The sequence below is a fragment of the Megalops cyprinoides genome, chromosome 6 (assembly GCF_013368585.1).
Source record: "Megalops cyprinoides isolate fMegCyp1 chromosome 6, fMegCyp1.pri, whole genome shotgun sequence".
In the NCBI taxonomy this organism is placed as follows: domain Eukaryota; kingdom Metazoa; phylum Chordata; class Actinopteri; order Elopiformes; family Megalopidae; genus Megalops; species Megalops cyprinoides.
The window spans coordinates 9,383,830-9,395,837 of NC_050588.1; the positions used below are offsets into that span (position 1 = coordinate 9,383,830).

Below are 12,008 nucleotides of genomic sequence, written 5' to 3' on the forward strand. Positions count from 1 at the left end.
TTGCATGCTGTTCCAGTCTTAATTGCATTTGAGGTTCAGTAATATCAGAGGGAAAGCTTCAGGTGTCCTCTATCCTGGGGCCCTATTGTGAACACAGCCGTGTGCTCTGTGCTGCACACGCCCACACTTATAACCCGTGAGCGTAAATGTGCTTGTATACCAATACCAGCACAGCAGTTAAAGTCAATACTAAAAAGGAAGGGTGTAAAAAGCCTTTCAGTCCAGGGGAACGGGGCTCCCCGCGTACCTGGTTGATGAAGAGGTCCAGGCAGCGGCAGTGGACGCCGTTCAGCAGGTTGGCGGCCTCCACCTGCTGGTTGTGCAGCACCTGCCGGGCGAAGGGCACGAGGAGGCGGTGCAGGCGCTCGAAGCTCTCCCCCAGCACGCTCTGCGGCTTGGCCGCCGGGTTGGGCAGCTGCGAGGGGGCGCCGCAGGAGCAGTTCCCCGCCGGGCTGTTGAGGAAGCCCAGCGCCAGGAGCTGGCGGTGCAGGGGGCTGCGGTCCCTCTCTGCGCCCCGCCCGCCCCCGCCGCCCTCGGGGCCCGGCTCCCCGGCCGAGCTGGGCATGCGGACGAAGCAGATGGGGAAGGGCAGGATGGCGCGCACCTTCTGCAGCTCGGTTATGTGCGACGGGGAGAGCAGGTCCTGGCTGACGGCGTACAGCAGGATGGGCACCACGCTGCGCAGGCAGTCCTCCAGGGCCTCCTCGATGGGCTGCACGCTGGGGCACGGCACCACCATGATCTTCGACTCCTTGGGGGGGAGAAGGAGAGGGGGGGGGGGGGGGTGAAGGGAGGGAGAGGGAGTGGGAGAGGGAGAGAGAGAGGGAGGAGAGGAGAGGGAGAGAGAGGGGGATGAGAGGAGAGGGAGAGGGAGAGAGAGAGGGAGGAGAGGAGAGGGAGAGAGAGAGAGAGGGAGGAGAGGAGAGGGAGAGAGAGAGAGAGGGAGGAGAGGAGAGGGAGAGAGAGGGGGATGAGAGGGAGAGGGAGAGAGAGGGGAATGAGAGGAGAGGGAGAGAGAGGGGGATGAGAAGAGAGGTCATCATGAGCAAACCCAGCTGCGGCCGGCACCGCTACTGCCCTCATCAGGCTGGGCAGTCAACAGATGAAGCGGCTGTTTGGTGGCCGTTAGGCAAAATGAAACCTTCTGTGGAAGAATGCTCATTTCAAACACACCAGTGAATTCAAAGTTCTACTACAAACCCACAGTGAAGGGTCCTGGTTATGCGGCCCCCTTGACTTGTTGCGATGGATTATACTTCACATTTTGAAGACAAACATATGTGTAGCACGAGTTTAAAAAAATCTAGCTTTTGTTAGCAAACTACTGTGTCTATGGTCCACTGACAAACAAAAGAATGGTAACCTTGCTCCAATAAAAGGCAGTGATAGTTAGCTAGGTCGACAGCTATATGCAGTAGCTGCTTACACGTGAGGAAAATACTCTACTTAAACCGCAGTATTATTTTTCTTTTTAAACGTATGCTATGTGACCGTTCTTATTGAGTAAGGTGGTTTACTTTTGAATCATCTGTTATTCTTCAAGAATGGTTTCAAAAAAAAAAAAAAAAAAAAAAAAAAAGTGTAACTTCTGAACCAATATCTGGGAAGCCTCATCTTTATATCAGTGCTCAGGAATGAACCGGAGAGGAAACTTGATATGTGGGAATGAAAATAAACACATACATCCACAGGCTGTGTTTTGCTCCCATTCGCAGTGTGACTCGCCCAAGCTGTCCCGAGGCAAGCACAGTCGCCCCAACATGACAGGGTAGAGGACAAACCAGCTTAAGACGCCAATGAACAGAGCTATTCAGACAGAGTCCACCCACTTACCGTAATGGCCAAATTGGAAGGACAATTTCATTCAAAAGCACTCCAAATAAAGCCCTAAAATAGCTTACTGTGTGTTATAACACAGTAAGTGGGCCACGGCCTCTTAGGTCGAATACAGCTATTACTTGTCCTCTGATCCAGGCTGGAATTAAAAAGCACCTTACCCTGGCAGAACCACAAGAAATGGTATCAAGTGCTCTGGTGCAACTCATAAGAATGTCGGCCCAAATCAGGCCGGTGAGAAACACACTCCATCACACCACAACAAAGCAGTGTTGTGAATTAAAAGGAGATATGGAGAACCAAAAAAAAAAAAGAACTGTATGCCTGTTTCTGAAAAAGAAAACAAAAATTCAGGTCTATATGTGGTTCACACACCAAAGTAAGAGGCTTTCCAGCACATTTTTTTAAAAAATGACAGTTCATTTTTAAAGTGAAAAATATTCCTTTTTATATATTCAGATCAAACCTCACCAAAACGAAAAAACCTTTTTTGAGACGCGACTCATGCTAGTTCCTCTCTGGTTTTCACACACAATTTTTGTCACCACAGTGAGTAGACCTCAGTTGAGTTTCTCCACAGTGGTACGTGGGCTTTTGGGCACCTTTCTTTTTTGGCTCCTGATTGGCTCCCTATGGTCCTCCTGACCTTATGTTGTGGTCACACTGGAGAAACATAGCCCAAACATGCCTTGCATGCCAATTATTGCGGGGTTAAAAAAAAAAAAGTTTGGTTTGTTTATTTAATTCCAGGCGCATTCCAGCGCTGTCAGTGGCATCTTCCACATACCCCCTGTTGTCACCACACAACTTTTTCGTCCTTCTGTACTTCCTGGTATTTCTGTCATTTTGCTTGGCCATTCCTACCCCATCAAGGTAGTATGCCACTTGTCGCCTCGCAGCCCAACTGACAGACCACTGCCAAAACCGCTTAGTGCTATGCGATTCTGGATTAGGAAACAATGTAACAATTGCGGCCATTATGAACGAGCTGCCATCGGCGAACTTTGGTTTGGGAGTCATATCACCAAAGTGCAAGTGTGTGTTAGGGTTGCCATAGGAACTGCTGTCAACACGGGGCACGCACAATGGTGCACACACCTCATTACAGAGGAGTGGGAGCCTGCAATCCCATGGTGCACTGCGGTAACATTGGTTCAGGTGTGAATCCAGCTGGATTGTGTTTCCTCCACCACTTTTGTGTGCTGGCTTTTCACAGCTGTGGTCTGATACCAACTGACTGCCATAATATCCGCTGACCCAGTTTTCGTGTTATTTAGCTATTCAACTCGTCGATTACATAAAAATACAGAAAACGGCTAAACCCCGGGGGTAACGAGCAGACCGTCGCTATGGCATAAACACAGCCGACATAATATCAAGACAACACTAAGGGGCAGGCCGTCTCCATAGGCAACAGTTGCTCAGATCAGAAATTACTGCCAGAACATTATTACCCCCAACTGGCGCGTGCTGTTTTGAGAAATCTATTTTTGTTTAAAAAGAAAAATCAGAAGGATTGTGATCACTTGAGTCATAGTAATGTGGTCAGATATAAAAATCAAGATAAAATGGGACTACAGACCATGAACGCAGTCACGTGAAACATGTAACATTTTTGGCTTCAGGTCTGAACTGGTTTCAGCTGACAGACGGCTGTCCGTTCTTTTCTTACAACTACTCACAGCAGCATTTGGTACAATAAAAAAGCACACAGTTAACCAGAGTAAGAAAACTGTGAGAACTAAATAGGTCCCATTCTTGTTTACTCCATACTAGAACATTCTGCTTGTGACAATTACTGAATTGTGATTATAAAGGATAGCCTAAGTGGGGAAAAAAAATTATCTTCGGGAAGATTATTTTGCTATTTTGCTGACAAAAACTGCAATTTAAATCGAAACAATTTTTTTAAACAAAATGTTTATTTCCAGATTGTATTTCCTTTAAGACTTTACCCTTTTAAAAACATCCAAGGGGAAAAAGGAGCCAGTTATGTTATAATCTGCTTAAATGAAGAACAGAAAGATTCTGTTAAGAAAGAGAAAAACTGGCATTTCTGGCATTCTCTTAGTCTTCTTGTCATTGTTCTCTTCAATCACTATGTTTTAAGGGAAAGTGATAATATTAGATGTCAATACCAGAAAGCGCTCTACAACCAGCTTTGGTCATGGGATGCGGGACAAGGGGAATGAGGCGATAACAAGCCAGAGTAAGATTCAGTTTCTATGTGAACATGCCAGCTACTCTGAGAGAGAGAGAGAGAGAGAGAGAGAGAGAGAGAGAGAGAGAGAGAGAGAGAGAGAGAGAGAGAGAGACATGGAAGGGGGGAGGGAGAGGGAGAGACTGAGACGGTGAGAGAGAAAGAAATTCAGAAAAGGAGGGTAACAGCAGGAGGGAGGGGGTGGGGAGGGAAAGCGAGTTAGAGGGGCAGAGAGAGAATGAGGGAGAGAGAGAGAGAGAGAGAATGACTCACTCAAACTCACAAAGGAGGCAGTCAGTCCCATCTCCAAGGAACAAGAGCTGTGGGTTACCAGAGACGTTTCACTACAACAAATATGGCCTGCCTTATCCTTAAAACAAAAACAAACAACGTTTCAAAGCAAGATAATACAGCCAATGTTAAGACACCTAAGTCAGATCGCAGAGTGTTTCCCAACCATTGTGAAACTGAAATTTTGTAATCTCTGTAGGAAAAGGGAAGATTATCCCCTCAACCAGCATATTTTACTTTATTTTTTTCAAATACACTGAATGCTTCACATTACCACATGTTCAGATGAACATGCAATGTTGCAGTGAGGCACTTTCACGTGGGCCGATCAAATCTCAATTTTTTATTTATTAATCCATCCGATTATGGACCTATTTATTCACGTACAAATCTGCACTCTCTATGCAAATATCTAGTGTATGTTTATCAGGCTTTGTATCTATATATGTAATGTTATCCATCTATGTGACACCCATTTGTATGACTGACTATCTATATATCTAACACTAACACAATACATCTAACACATAGATGTGTAAAGTTTATGACTATGATGGCTCATCTGTACACAGATGTGCGTTGGCACTGAAGCGCCTGTCATTCTTTAACCACAAAGTTGGCGAATCCAGCGATCAAAGTGCTGGGGATCGCCTCCATCAACACCCTCGCGGACTAGTCCGTGCAGGTTTCGGGACTGCTGGAATCTGCTCTGCATTTCTTGGGTTCATCCGATCATCTGCTCCTTGGCACGGCGCACGTAACCTAGGGGGGAGCTGGGTGGGGCCCCCGTACGAAAAGATAATTAACAGGCTCCTGCTTTTGTACCATCCGCCCCACCCCCTGCTTCCAAAGAAAGGCCGGTCTTGCTTTGCCAGGGCCGTGTGAATTTAGCGACGGGCCGCGAGGGGCTGCCGGGGTCCCGGTTAATCACTGGGTAAACAGCACAGCATCTTCAGGGTTGCACATAGCACCTAGGCCCTAATTTAAACTAGGACTGCTCTCGTTAAATACCTGGCTGTTCTATGCGGGTGCCTGGAGAAATGTATTCTTTTTATGTGCCCCTCTACGTGGGGGAAAAATGCATTTCGATATTCCAGCCGTTAGCAGTTAGCATACGCTGGCACGTGTGCTACCTAATTAAAGGCCGTTATACTGAGTGTTTACATTTTCCAGGGCTGAAACAAAACTAAAACTGCCCTGCACTGATTCTTTCAGCCCAAAGAGCGCCTTGCTTGTCACTCGTAATCTAGGCTAAACAAGACCATTACCTTGCACAAGCCACGCATTCATGAACTTTTTTTAATTTGATTCTCGGTGTTGTAAAGCAACTGGAGAGCTGTCCATAGAAAAAAAGCTGCTTTTATTTGAGTTGTGTGTACATTCATGCCAATGAAAAGCTATGGCCTGTAGTAAGCCTGGCTTGTGTTATGAACTGGAAGAAGAGGGTTGAGTTCTAGGCTTACAGAATGCCATTTGTACATATGGAGGCATACAAGTAATTACTCAAAACATATCAAATTTTCATAAATGCCCCTGATAGTTGTCTGCCTTTCTGTTATCCAGAGTGACTTAGGTTACAATTCTTATAGGTTATCCATTTAGACAGCTGGATTTTTGCTGAGGAAATTCTGGGTTAGGTACCTAACCCAAGGGTACACCAGTAATGCCCTGCTTCTTACCATTACAACATACTGCTGCCCAAAAGACTAAACTCTTTGCCTAAATAAATACTTGTTCAGTCCTAACTTGGATATGGTACCTTTTATTTTGCATGGCAGAATTCTGCCATAATGCAAAATTTGGCAATCAAAAAGTAGGTCTATATTTCATTTCAGAAAAGGAGAATGACCTACACACACACACACACACACACACACACACACACACACACACACACACACACACACACACACACACTACCTGAAAGCAGGGGGAATAAAGTTCTGCCTTGTATTACAGCGAACGTCTCGTCATTTTAGATCAAAAGCAGCTCCTGTCTGCGACGCTTTCACGTAATCACAAACCTATCAATTTAACAATTTTCACGGCTGCACCGCACGAGCGCTAATCGCATTGCGTTCCACATGCTCGATGATATTGGATTACAGGCCCAACGACTGCGTCAGCGCACACGCGCATGTCCCCCAGGCGACGAGGGGCCGTAAACCAGACGCCTCTTCAGATGCTTTAACCCGTAACGCGATTAAGGCTACGGTCTACCTGCCTACGCGTAAAAACAAAAACCTGATGACGAATACGCGCCACTTTACACTACAATGTCTATGCCTTTCCCGATTTAGCAAAACATTCTTATTTCCCAGAAGTGACCCGCTGCCGTCTCGTTTGCTGTATCTGCTTACTGCTCGCTGCCCGATTTAATTCAACATTACAAGTCCATCTGTGAAAAGCACAGACAGAAGTTCCCGCTATAGCTGTAGGGTGATTCTGGTGTTATATCAGGGCACGGCAGTAGACCTGGACTCAGGGTCTAGGCGTTTTCAACTCGCCTCAACACCTTAATTGTTTGCACGAAGATAAATAGGGGGTCCTCTCTCTAAGTGGGGACCAGGTCTACACAGATATTTTCGTCAAGCTTTTGAACAGAATGTTTAACACAGACTGTCTGAAAATGCAACATTTCTATACCGAATCTCCACTGATTTTAAGGTCTGTATCTTTACTAGCTGTCGCTGGGGCTAAAAGAAAAAAAACAATACGGCTGTGCTTTGAAAGCATCACACTCAGCCACAAAACCATGCTGAAAGGCTATTGTATGTAGGTGACTTGTGCTAATCCCATTGCTTATGAATATCAGGCGGGCTGAGTTCTTACCAAGGTTCACTGTACGATAAAAACCTACAGGAAAATGAGATCACAGTGTAAAGAAGGACAGGACACTGGAGACAATATCAACCTTGTTTTACGCGATTGGGGATCTCCTGACAACCACATGCTCTGCAGCTCAGAAATTAACGTAAAGAAATCTGAGCTCCAGGAGTGAGATGCATAACAAAGCTATTGCAACACCGGCGGAATACATTCCAGATAAGAGCAACTCAGATTGACTAACCAGGTCCTGATGTGATGTCACGCTTTCTAACCGGGAGCTCCTTTGCGCAGACCTCACCCTGCCCCAACTCAGAAAACAAAAATGCACGTCAGGAAGTGTCTCTTCATTCTCACAGGCCAGCGCAATGGCGCTGAAGATCGCCGCGTACAATGTCGCGTACTGCCCTGCACCCAATTCTTTCAACTGGACGCCTGACCGAAAAAAAATACTCCCCAAACTCGAGAGGGTTCCTTTAACTCCCATACTCTAAATCACTTGGAATGCGGCAACAATTTCGACTTGCGCACATAATTTCATTGTAGTTTCACGGTCTGTCCATCCTTGCATCCTGTAGCTATTTTCGTCCGATAAGCGACGCAGCTCTTACGACCATCAACATGACTGGCTGCAGGAAAGAACTTGCACACGGTTTTTGATAAGACCAGGCAAGCAGATCGTTTTCCGTAATTCCTTACAGGCCACCTCACTCATGGGCGCAAGACCTCTGACTGTCATATGGCCCATGTTGTATTTTCCTTCAAATACAAAGTGACAATTACATTTCAATACCAAATAACGGATTTTCAAGTGAAAAGTCCATCTTTCTCTGAACAGCTGCTTCTTTAAAAATGGAAGGGAAGAGAAGGTAATCATCAGTACAGTTTTCATACAACTGAAGTTTGTTACTGCATGTAAACATGCTATACACAAATTGTGAGAGGCTGTGTAGGCCTACAGTTATTTATGAGAGCACTTGGACCTTATGACCTTAACAATTAATACATAAACTGGCTAATATGACTGGAATCAGCTGCAGTCTGCAAGCCGGTAAAATTGCAAATCAAAGGTACTTGCGTGTTTCAATAAGTATATAAGACACTACACATGCCCTATGAAAGGATGGCTTTTAATTGGTCAGTATTTTGACTGCCAGGCAGTGACAGACCTCCAAGGGAAAATATTTAGTTGCAAAGGCTTCTGCCTTAGAATGACACCGACACCTCTCCCCTCAGACACCAGCCGTTGTACAACTTCGCAATCCAAACATCTGGATCAGCCACGAAAGCACAGGCTTAAACATACTGCAGGCAGCAATGTCAGCATGACACTTGTACAACTATACTGTTGCAGGCTCACTGAGTTGTTGTGGGCCATCTGATGAAGTGAAGTGTGTTTAACGGTCAAGGACTTACGCACTTATCCACAGTGACCAGCAAAGCAAATGTACACAAGTGCACATAAGGCCACGCCAATGGCTGAACACACAGAAGGTAACAGACCCCCTCTGAATGTGTGTTAATCCGTTACATAGCGCTATAACAAACCATGCTATACTACATACGGAGTAACCACCACCAAAAAGTCAGCATTTCGCTCTACTCTGTTTTATACCCAATGTGTCAAAGGGCCTTTGAGCAGAGGCCCGATGGAGAGACAGGAGCTTACAGGCAAAGCGTGCGAGGCTGAAAAACCAGAGAATAATCTGTTTATTACCAGTGCCCTCGGATCAGGATTCAGGATGTTGCCATGGCGACCGGATCAGGACGATTCATTTTTCCACCCAGTTCCACCGCGGTCATGTGAAACGCACCAGACCCCCGCTGCATTACGTAAGGCGGTCCGGCCGACAAAGGAGCGCTGGGCCGCCCCCATCCCCCCGCCCCCACGGCCAGTTCTCTGCGGGGGCTTTACTGAGCACCGCCATTGTCTTTGGGATTAGGGGTCGCTTTTTCCTTCCACAGATGCGCACGTGATTGGCCAGCGAGCGCAGGCCGGGGCTCAGGCCGCCCGCCCGTCCCGCGAACGAGGCGACACACGCGAGAAAAGACGAAGCCCCCTGGTCCCCTGCCCCCTGCCCCCACCCCCCACCCCCCGCCCCACGGACATGCTGCCTTGCAGAATTCTGCTGTCACGTTAGGGCTGGGGTCAGGCCGATTTTCAGGCCATCAACAAGTCAAGCGTTTGGCGTGGTGCTACTTTCTATCAACTCTGCATTTACTGTGCACATTTAACAAAAACAATAGAAATAGTGTGTTAGGAGCTTCCTCAAATCTCACGTCACGCTGAGGAGCCACAGGCCTTTTTCCCTACTTTACATAGTCGTAAAATGTTCTTCAAATCAAACCCACTACACATTAGAACTTCTGTCTGGACACTGCTAAAAAATCTATGCATCTTTGTCCTCACGTTTCATATTGGAAATTCCATAGCACTAAATAAGGATTACCAGCATACCAGCAAACACTTTCATCAAGGTTATCAAAGCTGCGGGTTTGTTAAATTCGACACGCTGCGGGAGAGCAAATGCACATAAAACAGTGCTAAAAATTCCCCATCCTCCCTTATCATTTTCAGCCCGACACAAAACGTGCCATCAGATTTCCTGCAACGGTAACTCACAGCGCTACCCGCCAGAAATTTGCAATGGGAACCCGATTTACCAGTTCACCTACAGTTCTGAGGGAAATTCACAGAGAACGGTCTGGCGAGAACAGCGATTCCTTTCAGGATCGGGTCTGGAACGAGTCCAGCTGAAGAGCGGTCGCTCAACGCAGCATGACCGTTTATAAAAGCTGTTGATGGATCCCGTTATCACTGTATCCGAGTGCCGTGACGATTTTTACAGAAACCATTCTATTTTGATGAATTGCTTTGTGAGAGTCTTGCTCTTCTTGGGCCACACTCCTGCTTGCTGTGCTTTCTTTTGAGCCTGGAGGCCAGAATGACCCCAGTGTCCACCCTTCCTTTGTGACTGGCGTGTGGTCTGTGTGTTATGGGGTCAAAGTTTCTCCCTGCCAGCGAGCGGTTTCACCCACAGCAGAATAAAACTAAAGCTGAACTGTCTCTGTCATCATACTGGGACATGTCTTGCCCTGTGGGAGAGGTTATCGTTCTCTGTTTTCCTCACTTGACTGCAGAGACCTACTTTTCATTCTGATGTGCTATGTGCATTTTAGTTAGCATTTTAATGTTCTCTGTGCAATTAATGTGCATTCTAATGTCCAGTCTACAGCACAACACCACTGTCAGTGTCAGCATCAACGTGTACAACCTGCAAACATATGCTTGCTGAACATTAAGAGAATTTTCTTTATATAATGTATCTCTGCAAAGTTTACTAAAAGTGATTCAATTCCGGAATGAGAGAGATAATTCCAATCTTGAAGATAAAGTAGAACTGAAAAGAATAATCTTCTGAGGTTTTCATTTTGAAACCCCACCTAGATATGACAAGTCGCCTTCCCATGGGATGCTATGTTTGATTAAATGCTTACTCATCATAAATGTCTCCTCACCAGTCCACATTAAAGGCCTGCATGTTGGACAGAAGTGAAAAGCATCTGCTGTTGATTTGGCCATTCCAACCAATACATACAGCTGCAAGAGGGGGTTTTTGGGCAGGGAGCTTAATGGCTGGAGAAGGGAACCAAATTCAGATCTACTGCTCTACATTGTAGTGACAGCACCATAATGCTACAAAGATCGGCTCTTTTAGCACGGCAGGAGTGTCCTGATTCTAATGTCTTGCTGTGGGCATGACTGCTGCGCTGTTTGATCGCATCCACTTTACAGCAGGAGCTGCACAGATCTTAATATTACATGGATGCCACTGTGTCCGGCCTCAGCCCACTCCTGATGATATACACATCGGCTGATCCTCGCAGACGCTTGTGTTGGAGCACGCACCTGCAGCAGGGGGTGATGCAGCGTGACCTCCAGCTCGGCCAGGCGGTGGGCGGGGTCCTGGCACTCCTCGTGGATCTCCAGGTCCTCCCGGGGCACGGTCTCCCAGCGGCCGCAGTGGGCGGCCAGCTGGTGGACCAGCTCGTACTGGCCGGGCAGCGCCAGGCTGAGCCGGGTCTGCCGCCCGTGTGTGAAGCACAGCTTGCGGCGCTTGCAGACCCCGCCCTCCCCGCAGCCGGCCCCGCCCTCGTGGCCCAGGGGCAGCAGCCGCTCTCCCAGGAGGCAGTTGAGCAGCTGGTAGCGGGCGGCGCAGTCTTGGCCCAGGACCAGGATGTAGGGGGTGCTGCCCACGCTGGCCTGCAGGAACTCCTCCTCGTGGCGCGGGAACGAGATACAGCTCAGCTGGCCTGGGTCGGGGGGGGCAGGGGGGGGAGAGGAGAGAGTGACACACATGGCAGGGAAGATGTCGCAGCCCCTCCCAAAGAAACTCACCAAAGCCAAAGCCAAAACAGAAACAGAAACACAAACATACGGGCTGATGTAGGCAAGTCCTTCATAAACCTAGACCTGGAAATTCCCGGGCAGACTGACAGCAGGAAGACAAGGTGGACCAGAATGCTATAATTGCTGGAGAATGAATTAGCATTTCTGTTTGCATGACTAAGCATATTATGGCTTCAACGTCGATGTGTATACTGTATATTTATGTTACACCCTGTAAAATATATTTATACAGTTCATGTATATATTACATAAAATTTATGTTTCATAAACCCTCACATTGACAGATGGCCATTTTTACAGTGGGCTAAGCGAAACACCACTTAAAAATGATACAGTTATTGACACTGTATTGTGCATAGTTAATTAAGGTTAATGACAATTACAACAGAAGCAATCAAATTCCAAAACAATACAAGCTATCAAGATGCAGCCTGGGCTCTTTTT

The 12,008-nt window shown here is 47.0% G+C and overlaps 1 protein-coding gene across 2 annotated transcripts in view; it reads right to left on the reverse strand.

Annotated features, from left to right (window-relative positions):
* The window catches only part of dstyk (dual serine/threonine and tyrosine protein kinase), a 36,336-nt gene that overhangs the window by 16,518 nt on the left and 7,810 nt on the right, over positions 1–12,008 (reverse strand). For both annotated transcript variants that reach the window (XM_036532096.1, XM_036532095.1), the window contains 2 exons: positions 11,064–11,467; positions 248–751 (listed from right to left, as the gene is read on the reverse strand). In XM_036532096.1, the coding sequence (XP_036387989.1) occupies positions 248–751; positions 11,064–11,467 (908 nt within the window). The remainder of the gene's footprint in view (positions 1–247; positions 752–11,063; positions 11,468–12,008) is intronic.